The 17,396-nt window shown below is 42.5% G+C and overlaps 2 protein-coding genes across 3 annotated transcripts in view; one reads left to right on the top strand and one right to left on the bottom strand.

Annotated features, from left to right (window-relative positions):
• The first annotated feature begins 1,960 nt into the window (after window positions 1-1,960).
• On the top strand, window positions 1,961-11,448 carry si:dkey-94l16.4 (transcription factor 20). 2 transcript variants are annotated; one of them, XM_042083535.1, is made up of 6 exons: window positions 1,961-2,257; window positions 3,469-6,138; window positions 6,445-6,538; window positions 7,363-7,412; window positions 7,589-7,662; window positions 8,263-11,448. In XM_042083535.1, exons 2-5 carry the CDS (start codon window positions 3,475-3,477, stop codon window positions 7,631-7,633), a joined length of 2,853 nt encoding a protein of 950 aa, XP_041939469.1. In that variant the 5' UTR covers window positions 1,961-2,257; window positions 3,469-3,474; the 3' UTR covers window positions 7,634-7,662; window positions 8,263-11,448. The 2 variants fall into 2 exon arrangements, with proteins under 2 accessions (XP_041939469.1, XP_041939468.1); XM_042083534.1 differs by lacking the exon at window positions 1,961-2,257 and adding an exon at window positions 3,164-3,325.
• Window positions 11,449-12,162: 714 nt separating this feature from the next.
• bsk146 (brain specific kinase 146) overlaps window positions 12,163-17,396 on the bottom strand; it is an 11,544-nt gene continuing 6,310 nt past the window's right edge. The window contains exons 2-4 of the mRNA XM_042083539.1: window positions 17,187-17,396; window positions 16,737-16,939; window positions 12,163-16,245 (exon numbers count right to left, since the gene is read on the bottom strand). The exon at window positions 17,187-17,396 is cut by the window's right edge and continues 39 nt beyond it. Of these exons, the coding sequence (XP_041939473.1) occupies window positions 15,379-16,245; window positions 16,737-16,939; window positions 17,187-17,358 (1,242 nt within the window). The 5' untranslated portion in view covers window positions 17,359-17,396 and the 3' untranslated portion in view covers window positions 12,163-15,378. The remainder of the gene's footprint in view (window positions 16,246-16,736; window positions 16,940-17,186) is intronic.

Below are 17,396 nucleotides of genomic sequence, written 5' to 3'. Positions count from 1 at the left end.
AATCAAAATTAGAACGCAAATCCAGTTTTGAGCAGAACCGGTTCAATAGCTAGGAGGGAAGAAAATGAGTCGCTCAACTAGAAATATGAAATCTCCCTGGCAAGGGTGCAGGAGGTATGGGATATACGGGGGATTTTAACCCCTCACCCATATGCTAATGGACTATATGCTAATGAAACTTCTGATTATCAGCATACCATCACTACTAATCAGAGCCATGTACAGAAATTGCACATTCTATCTCACACTCACTCTCAGTTGGATATCTGAAATGTTTGATCAGTTTGCTATACTACTATAACAACCATCACAACCTAGACTAGGCCACTTGCTCCTTGTACACTCTCATCCCAACCTTAGCTATTAGGCTGTGTTTATTAACCAACTCAACTAGTAGCATAGGCTTACTGCTAATTATCAACTCCTTTTCACTGCATTTCAATAATGAAATACCAGATAAATAACTCTTACACACCTTTTAAGTTCTAAAACATTTATTTTAGATCTCATTTACAAGATACAAATCTATTTACTTCAGTTGCATTGCATAATTCCCTCAAAGAAAGATGGGGGGAAGGGGGTCCTAAACAAGCTGGGAATTTAGCTGTTTTGTACCTGTCACAGGTAAGATGTTAATAGTTCTTTGTAGCTTGGCACAACAAGGAAAATCAATCCAACAAAAAAAAACATTACCACATTTTTTTCGGAAGGCAAACAATGAAAGGTCACGTCAATCTACATACATCCCCAGCCAATGTGCAATGCAGTTATCAAATTTCCCCCTGTGCCAGATAGCCATGGTCATGGCTATAGCCTATTTTTTAAATGGGGAAATGGTCTAGCCTTAATCAAAGAGACATTTTTGCATTGGCCTAATGTGATCAATGTAGCTTAGATATATATATGTTAAGCCTAAATATTTGACAGCTGTTGTAAATCTTTTTAAATTGTAATTAATCCAATGTATTTAGATGTTGCTCAGTGATTTTTACATTTCCCTGACTAAAGATAAAATGTTCTCATGGGCGAATATTTTCAGCAATTTCTGATGATAATGAGGTAGATCCAAGTCAGGTTGAAAGACACAGAGAGGATCAGCTGGAAGGCAATGCAGATTGTAGAAAAAAACAAACAGGAGAGGAGGCTGAAATAAAATAAGCCTAACATATACCCAACCAGCCAATCAGCTTGATCCTTTTGTTATCCAGAAACAAGTGTTTGGTGATAGGATATCATTCCAAAAATCTTGGTATGATAAGTACCCATGGCTGATGTTAGCTGGTCTGGAAAGATCCCCCATATAGGCTACCCCGGGTAGGCTAGTAGCCTATACCCTAAGACAGTGGTTCTCAACCTTTTTTCAGTGATGTACCCCCTGTGAAATGTTTTTTCAACCAAGTTCCCCCTAACCAGCGCAAAGCATTTTTAGTTGAGAAAAAAGACTTAAAACAGAGCACTGTGCCATCAGAATTACCGGTGGCATGTGACAGGTACGCGTACCCCCATTTGAGAACCACTACCCTAAGACAATTAGGCCTTGAGGCAAATCTCTCTAGGGCTCTGGGCCTACTTATATAAAGCGCCTTTACCAGAATTTGCATAGCCTACTGTCTTGTAGGCCTGGCACTAATCAAAATAAGGGTTACCAATTCTTCAAGCAGTGGTTGACTATTTTCAGTATTGTTTACAAGGTATGAATCAAAGATTCTAGAACAGAGCTCTGTTCTAGAATCTTTGGTATGAATAGTCTACAATTGACAATACATGTTCACAGAGATAGGCCTAGCCTATGTAGCCTACATGAAATAGTTCAAATTGGCCGTTATATTTGTTTGTTAAGAACATTAATAAATAAACTGTCTGCAGTTGTTGAAAGGGAACAGTAAAAGGAAACAGTTTACGGAAAAGTTGTGTAAATTACAACTGAATAACATGGTCTGACCATTTCCCTTTTTTTTACTCACTACTTGAAAATGTAATCTCCCTTTACAAAGTGGATATGGACATTAAAAACAGTCTGACATTTCCCATAATGCCTCAGTGACGCTACCAGCTGACAGAGCCGTTCTTAGAGCACGTTCGGATATCCGAATAAAAAGTGTGGAGAGACCTTTCATCTGTTTCTTTACGCAAACTTAAGGACATTGTTCCCTGTCCCCCTATGTGTCTGGCGGGACATAAGATGGGGTCCCATACGGCGTGTTCAGACTGGTGTTATGAAATCAACTAATTGATCTTCATTCTAGATTCAATTTTGGTAAGTTACTAGCTAAGGCTAGCCATCTTTGGCAACGCACTGCTGTCTTTTGTTTAACCTACGCAGGGCCTAGCCAGAAATACATGAAACCTCACCAACCAAAATTATGATTGCTGATGTCATCCTCCTAACACAATTAAAGCTTCACCGCGCGTATTGTTATGACAGACTAACTTGATATTGAAGTGTCATTGTCATAGCAATGTGAAGCCTTTGCTTTTATGACCAACTGTAGCTGTCTAAGTCAGCAAATGTTAGCGATCCTAGTTGGCAAGAATGCTCACAACACTGTACAAGTTAGCGAGCTAATGTTAGCTGGCGTAGACCGTAACGTTAACGTTAGCCATCAATCGCTAGTTAGCTAACCCTAATGTTGTAGGACATGAGGAAAATAAAGTAACGCTTCCAACGTTTGTTTACATGACTATAATTGAGTTATTAGCACATGAGTTTAATGTAGAGTGAAGAACTACTGGTGCCGAATAAGAAACATAAACAAGTACTTTTAAATGTATTAGGTGAGTCCATGCCTGTATGACTTTAACGGCATGTATTAGATAGATATCCTATCATATCTCAACTGATGTATGCTAACGCTCGTTAGCTAATGGCTACCGCTGGCTAGTCATATCGCTAGTCCGTGTTTGCTGACTTCATGGGATGAAAAGAAGACAAAAGTCAGCTTCTATGCTTAAATAGTTCATGTTAAGTTTACCACTTAATTTACTTGGCAAGTGACAGTAGCTTGGCTTGGTAACGTAGCATTAGTAGTTAGCCACTTTTGTCTGAAGCTAACTTCAGGTGGTAACGTTAAACTGTTATTTTGACAGTTCGGAAGTCTGTCAAGTAGAACTATTCCAACGCCAAGACAACGGAAATACCGAAGTTCTGAGATGAATAACGTTGCTCATTTGACGATTAGACTAACGTTAGTGAGCTTATTCGGACAAACTTTTAATGTGTCCCAGATGATAACTTGAGTTTGGTATGATTGTCCACAGTTTAACATTAGCTGTCTGAATGAACGTAAGATGAACGTTTTTGGCACGCGTCACGGTGATTTTTATGGTGGGCACTGATGACTTTGCTATCTATCTTTGGTTAGTGCTGTAGACTGTAGAGATCGATGAACGTAGAGGCAAATTATTTTGGTGCTTTAGACACAAGCAAACTGCCGAATTTCTAACTTTCTACTGCTTTCTGTTATGCAGGTGATAATGGACCAACCAGACAGCAGTGGGGATGGGCTACAACCTCAAGACCTCTCTTCCTCCTGCGCCTTGCCCATTGCCTTTGATTTGAGCAAAAAGGGTGAGGATTGCCTGCGAAAAGCTAGTGCAGTGGAGGCCCTGCATGTGGTTCAACCCCAAGGCTGGTATGTGGGGGCAGGGACTAGCGAAGCCGTAACGTTCCCAGAGAACACCTGTGACCTCTCTCCAGTGCCTGGCGAACAGATCCAACCCGACAATGCCTTCTCCAACACCACTGTCACCCTCTCGTACGTCAGCCGGTCCCACGTCTTCTCCTCCACCCCCCTCACAGCGCATTGCCCTCTCTATGACGTGTCGTCCCTCAGCAAGAAACTCTCCCAGCATGCATCGGGCTACGAGGCCCTCCCGTTGATGTCTGAGGCAGATGGGGCCCCGCTCTGTGTGGAGATGGACCCCCACTGTCTTCAGCCGGTTGCCACGCCAGTCGGGGTGGCACCGCACGAGTCCTTCGAATTCGTCCTGCCTGCTCAGGTGATGCAGAACGTCGCCACCGGAGTTTGTTTCCTCAAACATGCCGTGGACCTCAATGGCATACAAGACTCCGGGGATGCTGCCGCCGCTGTGGAAATCCTGACGCCGCTCCAACAAGGTGCCCCCATTGTTTGCAAGCTCTCGCAGGAAGAGAACGGCTGTTTGCAGAACGGGGACTGCGCCTTGTGGGACGCTGGAGCGTGTGGTGGTGAGAGTGCTTCGGGCGATCTCTTCACGACCCCAGCTGAAGTGCAGGGGAAGAGGGACTCTGAGGTGCTCTTTCTGATTTCCAGGACTGAACAGCCACTTGGAGTACATGACATGGGGACTACTAGACATTTTTGCAGCTCGCTCAATAGGGAATATATCAGTCCTCTAGAGGATCCAGTATCTCCCCCTGCCACGCCACAGGATGAGATAGAGGATGTTTTCGTGCTGCCGCAGACGGCAAGCTCTCCAACCGGGGAGAATTTTCCAGAAGACTTGGTTACGAAACACAGTGAAGTGGGTCTTTCTAGTCCTCTGCCTGCCGAATTGACTTGCACTGGCGAGACTGAATGTTTACTGGGTAATTCAAACACTGAAAACATATCGGAATTGAGCTGCCAACCACTGACAGATAACGGTCTAGACACAGAACAGGCACTGTCGGAGCAATGTCACGATTTACCCGAAGATAAAGCATCAGGTATGATGGACAAGGCTGAGTCGACAGCCAAGCAGCAATTAAATGACAACACACCAGCAAAGAAAGGACAACCGGAGCGGAAAATACTTCCCCCTCGGTCTGGCAGGGGTATAAGGTTGGAGGCCATCGTTCAAAACATCAACCCATCCAGATTCAGAGTCAGTAGGACTCGCTCAACTAAGAAATCCAACTGCTTAAAAGTCGCGTTGGCTGAGAGTAAAGCCGTCAGCATTAATAGGGAGATTGTAACTGCTAGTGACGACCCTGAGATGCGTGAGAACGTATGCACTTCCGAGCAAGAAACTAGCACTTCCGAGACGAGCAGTTGCTTGTTGCAGACATCAGTCCAAAGGGAGGAGGGCGGAGATAGTAGCAGCTGTTTTAAAGAAGGATCTACCTCAGATTCTGAACACACACAGAGTCTTTCCAAATATCGTATCAAGGGCACATCTGATGAAATGACAAACAACACATCATCTACTCCAACGAAGAAATCGGGGAAAAGGCCGAGTGGCACTTCGAACTGTAAATCGTCCAACAATCGCCGTGCGATGAGTCCGTTGCCCCCACCCAGATCTCACAAGAAAAAAAGTCAACCAGCGGCCAGCCCGCAGAGCAAAAGCTCACCCACCGCCAAGAAAGCGCACACACCCAAAAAGAAACGCAAGAAAGTACACGTAGGCCATTCCTCCATGTTCTCCCCCAAGGAGCCTGAGATCAAGCTGAAGTACGTCAACTACAAGGAGGAGAAAAGGGACTCGCGGGCGGACACCTTTTCCCCTTTTGTGCATGTGGAGCGCAAGCGGTATGTCTCGTGCACAGTCGTCAACTACCCCGAAGAGGTGAAGCCGACGGTCAGGAAAGGACTGCAACAGCCGACCTCGGGCTTCGTGTCTGGCGTCGTCCCGTCCACACCTTTCCTGCAGTACGGCCGTGTGTCGAACGACGCTACGCGACGCGCTGCCCTGGTGTGCTGCCTGTGTGGCCGTGCGGCCAACACGCTGGACCTGGGTGACCTCCATGGGCCCTACTACGCAAACGGCTCCAAAGCGGAGACCAGGCCCACTGCTGGCGTCGCAGGCCTGAAAGCCGAGGAAGAGGAGGACCTCAGCGATTCGGACTCGTCTTTCGGCACCAAGGCCAGGAAGTGCGCCTCGGCCGTCCCTGGCAGCTGGGCTCGGCGTGCCCGCCAGCGTAGGCCTTTGGACGCGGCCCTTGGTGGACCTTACCAGAGGTGGACCAGCGACGGTGAGCTCTCGCACAGCCCAGCGGCCAAGAAGTCCCGCTTGGATGGCGGGGCAGCCGAGAGCTGGTACATCCCGCCCGTGGTGCCGCTGGACTCCAACGAATACTGGCTGCACGAGGACTGTGGCATTTGGTCAGCAGGTGTCTTCCTGGTGAAGGGGAGGCTGTATGGGTTAGAAAAAGCAGTCAAGATGGCCCAGGAGACGGTAAGAGTCAACAAAGGGTTTGTGTTTGCATTTATAGGCACTTTATCCATAGGAAACTTTATGAAGTACAAAGAGTGACCCCCTTCATCTTTTAAATTAGCCACTGAAATGCAGCGACTCTCTTGATTAAAAATGTTGTATGAATATGCTGAAGTAGGTGAAATGGAAGTGGGACAGGTAAACAACTAGTGCACAAAGTTATTTAAAAAAGACAGAAGGTGTGGGCCTACATTTTTGAGGAATGGTCTGAAAAGGATGCTTCTTCATCTCTCTTACATATTTCATTCCTCAATTTCTTTCGTACAGATGTGCTCTATGTGCCACAGCGTGGGCGCCACACTGGGATGCTTTTTCAGAGAATGCCCCAACAAATATCACTACATTTGTGCTGTGCAGTCTGGTGAGTTTCTCTGTCCGTCTACTTGGTTTAACAACTTTTTGTGTGTTTTTGGATTTGAATGTTTAGTATGGTGGGTGAATTGTGAAACCAATTCACTGTGATGAGGATGAAAGCGCTGAACTGTTGCTTAAAAATCTGTGCATGCTTCCTGTGGACAGATGGAGATTCCAGTGCACAACAGAGCAAATGCCTACTCCCTTTGTTTTTTTGCAGACGCAAACATGTTCTTGCTTGAAGAAGCAGGAATGATCATTTAGTGTTCACTTAAACAAACAAGGCGTTGCTGTAATGGAACAAGAATGATTATGCTGCCATCCACCCCGATTCATAAAATATAGACTTTCTTAACAGCAAATTAGCACATTTGAATAGCTCTGTAAAGGCTAACATTCGCACTGTCAGAATCTAGGTTAATTAATTTAAGTTCTGCTTATTTTAATGTTACATGATTTAATCCAGAATAAAAACTATTTGTGAAGCTGGATTTCTCTGAGTGCATTGTTCTGTCCTGTTAAAATGATTACTATTTAAAGCTGCTTTTGAAACCTACTTCCTAAATCCAAATGAATACAGTACCTTAACAGGAGGATGTAATCTCACATAGGAATGCACAAAGCGGATGTACATGTCTGCAGGGGTGTTGACCACAACAGATGACCGCAACACCACCATATTTAAAAACTGTAACATGAGCATTTGAAGTTCAGTTTACTGCTTGAACAATAGTGGATATGACTGATGCAATATGATTCATATAAACTGTGTTTAATGTGGTTTGGTTTATGCATAATGCTTATGTTTGGTTTCCTCTTATACTGTTGCAGACTGTGTACTCAATGAGGAGAACTTCTCCATGAAATGCACCAAGCACAAGGTATTGAGTGAGTCATGCAAACATACAATTGATTGTTGTCTAAGCTGAGATCCAATTATTATTTTATTTTTATATTTATATAAATATTGATATATCCATGTCTTGACTGGTTTGATATAATCATTTCATTTATTTAATGGTTCTTAATCCAGCTTGCTGTCTTTTGTCTTCATCAGAATAAATCAATCAAAGGCTCTACCAATAGAAAGAATGCCAGATGACAATACCCAAGAAGCAGCACCTGTTCAAGGTCTTTCTTTCTTTCTTGGCGCTGATTCATGCCATGGCTATTGATTTGGGAACACGATTAAGGGCAATTTATAGTCTAGACGAGAAGTGTTGCTTGACAGAAGAGAAAAAAAATGGTTCACAGGTGGTATAAGCTTTCATAGGCCTGTGCTAGCGACACAGAGTTGATTAGAAAGAACATCATCTAGTTTCTGTGACAACATGTATGACAACTTGTATATTGCTCTAGTCACATCCCGTTGTGAAACTAAAGTAACAACAGCGCGCTGACCACAGCAATACTCCAGAATAAGCTATTATTCCAGTCAGTTTATTTGAAACCGTCTGCACCCTTTCAATGTTTGTGATGTACAGGACAAGTGCTGCGACACTCTAGCAGATCTAGATATTGTGTCCTTTATGTAATTTTGTCGAGCGACACTTCAATGTTGCCTGGACTATTATACTCTAATCTTCATATTTAAAGAACATGCTAAGTAAGATTAAGTGTTGTCTCACAGAACCAACCAGCTAAGAGCAGTTTTGTGTAATATTTACTGTTGCAATTCTGAAATTGAAGTTTAGATTTTACCCTGACACGTATACTGTATGTTTGTTTCAGATAAACAACGTCTCTGCCACTCCACCTTGGTAGTCCAGTGTGTCGGCCGAGCTCAGTGAAACTGAAAGCACGTCTCCTAAACTGATGGCAAGAGGCCTCTGGAATGCAATCACCCTCTAACCTTAACGCAACATCTCAGTAGTGAAGTCACTCCTTACGTCAGTGCACACCAACAGGGAACTTCAAGGCTTTCATTAACGCCAATGCGTCTGTAGTGCTTACAGGTTTGGATCAAAAGTGGAGGGCATAACATACCAACTAAGGGGCCCAAAGGAGGAAGGAAGAATGAAATGGCACAGAGTAATGTTTTTAATATATATATACATTTGAGAAGAAATTCTCAGCAGTAAGTTGAATTATCCTAAGTGGATATTATTGTTATTATTATTATTATTATTATTATTATTATTATTATTATTATTATTATTGTAATTCTTTTTTGTACAGAATGACTAGTCTTATTTATATTTTATTTCAATATATGAATTATTTCAGTCATTGTTGAAGCAAAGTTGTTGGATGCATTGAGTGTTAATTTAATCAGTGGCATGAACACATCTCATCTGGAGACGCATGATTTTTGCTCCCAGGGAACGAGGCAAGTGTTGGCCCAAAGCAGTAGAGAGGAGCAGTTATCTGTGGGGAAAGGCAGGGGGTTTGTATCACTTTAAGATAATGCCCTCCCTCAGCATCTGTTTAATCATAAACCTGCCATCTAATTTCTGCTAACATTCTTATTGACCTGAACATTTTTCGCTTGGGGAAACTAGATAGCAATTGGCAAAAAAAAAATAAATAAATAAATATATATATATATATATATATATATATATAAACAATAAAATGTATTTTCTTTGTTCTCAGTCAGAACTGAGACCCCAGTTGCTTTTGGAAAGGCTTTGGTACTTATTATCTGCATTAGTGCCAAGTCTACCTGCTGTCATCTGTATGTTGTTCTCGGTGGCTCTAAGAGTAATACTGACTATCAAACCAGAACTGACCATCATAAGACTGCACTTGTAATTTTGTTCTCTTACTTCCTAGCGATCCTTAAGGGAACTGTGCCTGTGTTTTTAAAGTCATTCATTGAATGTATCTTCTCTGGAGGTTTTCTTCAAGTTGAGAATTTTCAGTGTGCACTTGGCACTTAATTTATCCATGTGTTTTTTTGTAATGTTTGGAACTTTTGTTTATTTTCTTTTTCTTTTTTGGAGAATTATTTAAAACAACAGTATTGTCCCCATAAAACTGAATGCCCCCAAATTAAATTTCCCACAAGCACTCCAGTTCTATATGAAATAGATCTTTATAAAGATAAAAAATGTATCCCTGCATTGCAGTGTTGAAGGGCAACTGACGTCCTTACTATACAGTGAGATTGATACTTTGTCAGTAGAAATGTATTGCAGTAGAGGAGAATTTTCTGCACATCATCCACCTTAGATGAGTAGTTGGATGTCTACCCTCTTGGCCTTTAACAGTTGGTAGAACAAACGGAAGACTAACCATTAAAAGGGTCAAATACATTCTGTTAATGTTAGAAGCACAATACATATTGTGCTGACGGGATAATGTTATAACACCGAGTGAAGTATACCATGTGACTGCCCAATGGGTCCTGGAACATTTGATCCATATTACTTTAGCTCACAATACTGTACCTCCCATAGCAACCACGAGCAGCTGTTCTGTTTACATTAATGTGGGGTCACTGGACGTGGCTTAGGCTGTCCGTCTCTCAATGCTGAAAAAATACGGACGCCCACGAATCCTTTCTAAGGGATTATGGGCGCCTCCTTTAAGTCTCTTAACATATTTGCCAATAGTTGATGCTTCAGACGTTCTGGTACGAGGTACATAATATATAGATATATTTTGTAATTTGTCCTCTGTTGTTCTCACCTAGCTGTGTACTTGTCTTGTCCTCTTGTTGATCGAATACAGTATAGAGCAACTAAAAGAACTGATTGCACAGCTACACACTATGTTGTATGGGAAACACCAGCTTGTAATTTTGTCATTTTTGACAGGGCTATGAATGGCCTGTGTCTGCCTCTCTTAAATCGACAGTGCTGACACTGTGTATTCTGTCTGTCACCACCTCAAGTGGTTATACTATCCCTTTCACTGAATATATGCAGCTTTCAAACATGCCAACACAACAGACTTTTTGACATATTTAACAAGGAAAAAAATAGTTCTGCTAAATACTGGGAACTTGCCGCAGCTCTCTCTCTCTCTCTCTCTCTCTCTCTTTTTAACATGCAATGAACATCATATTTCTACCCTTCTTTTTGCCAGGCAACAACTCAGATGGTCAGTTTACCAGCCTTGTGGAAGACAAATCAGATGATGTACATAGCCTTTGTTTTCTTGGACAGGAGGCTTGCATGCACTTTTTGTAAGAGATTTGTCTGAATCAATGCAGGCATGAGACACTTGTCTGGTGGGGTAAAGAAGAAGGGTGGGGTTGAGTTTGGTTGGGTGGGGGTGGGGCCTAATGCATATAGGAAGTGTGTTGTAGTCCAATTGTGTCCGTTGCATAGCAGCACTAGACCGGTGTTTGTGTACCTAATGAACTTTGTGTTTGGTCTGTGGAATCGCAGCTGCAGTGAAATGTCCTGACATGTCGTGCCAGTGCCACAGTTTCTGTCCTGATCTGACGTATGTGGAAGCAGGTTTGGGAATGCACACACAAATTGGGTCCTTGCATTTGAATTCCACCCGAGATCTCTATTTTTTAGCCCTGCTTTGTGAAATGTGTACCTGATCGACCGCCTGCTCATCTTGCTGCCTACAAGCAGTGTGCCATATTGATGTTCTTTTTATTTTATTTTATTCTATTTTATACTTTCAGAAAATGTATTTGTTTTATTTCTGTAGCTTTTTTCAAAGTGAGTTACATGACATTTTGATCATTTCTGAACCTCAGCCAAAGTCTGCCACATGCAACTTATCGAGATTTAACTGTCATTTTTGCCAGTGAAACTGAAATGTACCAAATGTTTTGTTTTGTCTGTTTTTTTAATGTTGTCTCCGTATCTTATTTTGTCCAAATCTAAAACTCAGGGTTGAACCTCAGTCTCTGGACTTTATATCCTAATTTTGTTCACCCCATACTGGACTGGAACAATACTACAGCTTAATCGGTCAAAACATACAAATAAATTGCATACTGCTCAGTCACTTTGTATATATGAAATCTTTGTTTCTTGTTTTCCCTCAAAATGCTCAATTGTCATTTAAATTTAAGTGAGGACTAAAATCACTTGAACTGTGTAACATACCAATTGCAATTTTAACTGAAGAGGCAACCTGGATGCTCAGCAGCAAAAATGGAAATAGATTTAGCTTTAAATTTAATTCTATGTATATAAGTATCATGGGGCTAGATTTGACTTCAGATGACAGGAGTATGACATTGACAGTGCCTCAGGAGAATTGGTTAGAGCTGGTTAGAGCCTGACTCATCGTCAACATTGGCAGTACTATTTTGGTATTATAAGTGGGAGCCGACACAAGCCAGGCAGGTCACTTGAATCAAGGTTGTCCACAGGTTGACAAAAGCACCATGGCGGTCACCTCTGCCGTTTCCTGCTGCCTTGAGCTGTCATCATTAGCTGCTGAATTTGTTCAGTGTTTCAAATGAATGAAACATGCATGGTAATCATTCCCACACGATCAGCCACAGTATGCATGTCATGAGACAATACATAACAAAAAGTTTCACAATAGTCTACTGATAATGCCTCATCTTTAGGACAAAATAGTTTTGATCTGTTATGAGAGCAAATTTAAAGGGACCTTTTAATGTGATTGTCATAGAAAGTGCCAGTACTCTGGTTAAAAGTATTTATTAGTTATGATGTAACAAATACGAAAAAGTCCAAAACACATGGGTCTTAAAGATTTCTGTTTATTTTTGCTTAAATCCGTTAACAGGAAGACAGTGTATTGCGAAGACAAGTCTGACAAGAGTTCTAGTGTTGTTTTTTCTACTGATTGAAACATCACTGAACCACAGGGCATCTAAAGGCTGTCACGGAAAAGAAAGACAATGAAATCACACAACTTGCAGCACAATACACAATGACCAGTCCATGGAAATTTGAGTCCTCAAATCTTAGATATCAGTTGGCAGAACTGGAGAAATGGCATTAAAGCCAGAAAAATCCATTCTGTTTTGACTGGTCAACTTTTTTCCCCAACCATTTCACCCAGTTACTTAGGACTAAGCCACAGTGTTGCATTCTGACCTCTCTCGAGTGAAAGGTAGATGCAAAACTACCTTTTTTATCTGCAGCTCGTAGCCGAGAAGCCATGTGTCTTTGTCCAGAGACACATGAAACACCCACAGCACTGTTTCCACACCAGGCTTCAGCATACGTCATGCAGCTGTGTCGGGTTGACAACATAAAATACTCGTTTCCTCCTCTACCGACCATCTAATTTTTTTGCTCAGAAGCAGTCGTGTAGAAGTAGTAGTTGACTTCATCACACGTACTACAGTATTGCAAGACTCGGATATCATCTCCCTCAAGAAAAATCGCAGCTCCGATGATGTCCTTGGTATTGTTAAGACAATAACACAACAACAACAACAACAACAACAACATGATACATATACAACACACTCAAAAAAAACATCAAGTATTTTTTTCATCATCATATTTAGCCCTAGATTGTTTCAAGAAGTCATAAATATCACTCTGGAATATTCTGCAATTTTGTGCTACAGCAAAGTTTCACATCACAACAATTCTTGTGTATTTTGTGAAGACAGATTTTTTATATATATATAAATGTATTTGTTGTATCTCTTCATGCAATTCAAAGACAAGATTGTATCCATCTTTAGTTATTTTCAGTTCAAATCAAAACAAAATAAAACATAAATAGGTTAGTTGTTCTGAATTCCCTACCTTCAAGGGAAAACCAATAAATAAGAATAAGTAAAAAATACATTTTTGAATTTATTTTGTAGATGTGTCCACTTTTGCGATATAGAAAGTAAATTGAAGCTTTCATTCTACGTTATTTTTTTTTCTTCCACCATTTAGTGATATAGGCTGACCTTTAATTGGGCAGTTTTGACACCTATTGAAGTACATTATCAGTGGTACTGACATACATGCATGTCTGACTAAAAACCAGCCTTGGTTTTATGGAAGAATCCAGTCAAGTACTTCAGCTTATAAATGACATTTGGACATAAAAATGACAGTGACAATTTCATACTAGAACACCAGGTAGAAATAGAATATCTCCAATGTCTCTAGTTTTGTACAGCTTTGTTTTAGTCATTCTGTAGTCATTCCATCTGCACAAGCTCAAGTCATACAAAAATGACTAAAACGTCTACAGTTTTGATGACGACAATAAACAACTGATCATCACATTACCAAATTACAACTTCAAAGCATTTGTCAAGTTATTTGTCAAAGTATCTTTAGCCCAGAGCTTCGTGCACAAGCTCTGGTCTTTGGAGTGGAATTTTCCATTCCATAGCCTCTCTTGTAACACTCTGAGCTGAGTAACCACATCCCACCCACAACTACAGCTGAGATGGGGTCACACATAAAGTAGTCATCCTCAGTTGCTCTGACATCATTGCATTTAAAAAAAAAATTGTGGTCAAGAACCCTCAACGGTGTGCTGCAGGAGAACATCATCTGCATATAAATCGGGACGAGTGGAATCAGAGGGGTCTCGCTTTGCTTCAGTATTGGGACAAGCTGGCTGGCAGTGACACAGCCGAAAGCTGTTTCCAGCAATAACCCCCAATATCCCTCATTCCTAATGATTTCCATGTCACTTCAGATGTTTCCATAGGGTTCCATGAGATGTTTTTTTCCTTCATTATGCTCTCTTTGGAATCTGACCCACAATGTAAAATGCTAAAAATATACAGTGGTCTGCTTTGCTTTTTTCTGTAATGGTAATAATGGTAGTAGCTTCATTTGGAGAAAGGAAAGAGGTGATGGTTTGACTGTGCGCATAAGCAGCTCAATACTAAATACCACTAAATACCGATGCAAGTGCATCAACATCTGCATATGTAGTGCAGTAAATAAGAAAACACCTGGGCTAATTGCAAAATGGCTAATTAAAAAATATCATATTTCATACAGAGGTCAAATAAATTAAATAAATCAATAGAATTAAAAATGCTGAATCAAATATGTATACCGGTACATGTCCCAGTGCATTGTTCAAAGGTAAATAGTCTCATTCATTACACATTTTAGTTGATGTTAAAGTGCCTATGGCACACTTACAGAATGTTCCAAATACCTATGACACACTTCCAAAAAGTTCCAAATGTTGAAATGTTGAATTTTTTAGACAATATAGATGGAAGGTAATTACTTCAAAATCTTGAAGATCAGAAAGAGCTTGAGATCTCATGGGTCATTCAATCAATAAAACCTTTTTGTGTAATGGTCAATCAATCATTAAAACGTGTGTTTTTTTTAATATTGTAACAGTAATGGGTAGTTAATACATTATTTGTTGGCTTGCTAGCATCTTATATTCTGGTTAAAAAAGTGGTTTCAGTGTTGAATTGAATTGAAATGATGCCATGATTTACTATTATCCCGTTTGGGTCTTGTTCGCTTGATGTAGGTATATTGCTCTCAAGATATTGTTTTGCTCTAGGTCTCCATCTTTTGCATTTTCAGAATTTCAGCTTTAGCTTCCCTTTTTTTCATTAGAAGCACTCGGACTACTGGTATGTTTTGATTTATATAGTTGGAAAGGTGACAGCCTTCTATCAACACGTATTCTCTACAGAGATCCTGTAGAGAAACTGATGTCAGTATTAGGAATGTTTAACAAGAGAATGCCACTGATTGTGGTCACCATTATGCACCGGTCAAGTGTAGCTCTCAGTCTCAGATCTAGAGAGGTTGACTCACAGAATCAGTCTGCAATGTTTGTGAGTGTCCACTGTTAGAGTTGCAATTGTCTATGAATTGGTATACAGTATACAGTATGCCATGTTCTGTCCTTCCATGTTCTTGTGTGTGTGTTTGCATGTGTGTGTAAGAGTGAAAAGGTAAGTGTTTTTGTGTAAATTTGTGTACTTGTGTCTGTTCTGTATACTGTTTGTCTCTACACGCAAATCTCGATGGGCGTGGTCACTAGGATGCGGCTGCCGGACGTGTTGTCTCTGGCCACGCGCTCATAACCGCCGGATGCCACCGCCGTGTAGCGGTGACCCTGCGGTGACCCTGTCTCCATGGCGCCCGCCGCCTTGGAGCCCCCGCACACCACGGGCGAGAGCGTCTGCTGCTTCATGCGGTCCACCAGCAGGTCCTCGTCCTCCTCGTCTTCGTCGGAAGTGGAGCTTAGACCCCCCTGGTGGCTCCCGACGCCCCCACCGACTGCCCCGCCGACTCCCCCGATCCCCACCTCGCTGTCCAGCATCCAGCGGCGGCCAAAGTGGCGGAACACCTCCTTTACCGAGCACCGGCGCTGCGGGTCCAGCGACAGGAGTTTGCGGAACATGCGCAGCGCCTCGTCGGTGAAGCGACGCCACTGCGAGGGCACGGGTCCGCAAGCGGCGCCAGTGCCGGTGCCGCCACGTCGGGCGCGCTGCCAGCGAGCAAACTCCTCGTAGAAGGCGTCGGTGGGCAGCGCTTTCTCCCAGGGGAAGTTGCCGGTCAGCATGCAGAAGAGGAGCACGCCGAACGCCCACACGTCCGTGGCCGGGTCCACGCAAAAGCCCTCGGACGGCTCGGCCGCGCCGCACAGCTCCGGCGCCGTGTACGGGATGGTGCCGCTCACGCGCTTGACCGGCGAGCCGCCCCGCCGCGTCATGCCAAAGTCGGACAGCTTGACCTTGCGGCACTCGCGATCAAAGATGAGCACGTTCTCGGGCTTGATGTCGCGGTGCACCAGCTTCTTGTAGTGCATGTAGTCCAAGGCGATACCCACCTGGTGGACACAGCGCTTTGCCACTGTCTCTGGAAGACCCACCTGGACGGTTCAATGAAAAACAAAATAGTGAGACCATAGCCCCACTATCGAGATATCTCATATAGAGATGGATTACAGATTACTGCCATGGTGCCCTAGTATTGTTCCCTGACCAGAAATATTCAAAGGGAAATAGAAAATGACTTGCCCAAGAATATGCATCCATGAGATTTATGGAAATACTGTATACAGATCATTACAGATTATAACCATTTCATGTACCCCAGTATTGAGCTATGCAGAGATTGATTAAAGATTAATGCCATGGTGCCACAATATTGAGCTATAGAGATTGACTACAGATTAATGCCATGGTGCCACAATATTGAGCTATAGAGATTGACTACAGATTAATGCCATGGTGCCACAATATTGAGCTATAGAGATTGTCTACAGATTAATGCCATGGTGCCACTATTGTTCCCTGACCAGAAATATTCAAAAGGTAAATAGAAAATGGCCGCTGGACATGAATGCTTCTGTTCCCATACCTGAGGGGGAATGATGTCAAACAAGTCTCCCGCCACAGCGTACTCCTGCGCAAAGACGTAATAGTCGTCGGTCTCGAAGGCGATGCCGAACATGTTGATGATGAAGGGACAGGGGGAGAGGTAGAGCGAGATGCTGTACTCCCTCAGGAAACTCCGCAGCTTTGTAGTTTTCTTCTTAAGGAACTTCAAGGCCATCTTTGTGCCTAATTAAGCAGGGAGAAAAAGATCGAAACATACATATTAATGCAAAATGGAGATGGAAGGAGTTGTGTCTCTGTCAGTCCTTTGATGAAAGGGATTCAGAAGTTGTACATAACAGCATGTAACCTATTTTTATGTGACGTAACAGTTGGGGATTGCAAGTGTGTGTGTGTGTGTGTGTGTGTGTGTGTATGTGTCTGCATGAATGTGTGTGTGTATGTGTGCAGCTATGGGGGTAGGTGTTCTCACCTCGGATTTTGTGAATGACCAGGTCCACCTTCCCATAGGTGCCCTTGCCGAGCTCCCTGATGACCTCATAATACTTGTTGACCTCCAGCTTCTCCAGGTTCTGGGCAGTGATGACCTGCAGCTCCTCCACAATGTTGATGGGAGGGCTGGACAGCACTGGCGAGGAGCTCATGCTTCCCAATGTAGGAGGAAGAGGAAGAGGAGCAGGAG

This window comes from Alosa sapidissima, chromosome 24 (assembly GCF_018492685.1).
Source record: "Alosa sapidissima isolate fAloSap1 chromosome 24, fAloSap1.pri, whole genome shotgun sequence".
Classification (NCBI taxonomy): domain Eukaryota; kingdom Metazoa; phylum Chordata; class Actinopteri; order Clupeiformes; family Clupeidae; genus Alosa; species Alosa sapidissima.
The sequence above is the reverse complement of the archived record's forward strand: the minus strand, read 5'-3'. Positions and strand labels throughout refer to the sequence as shown.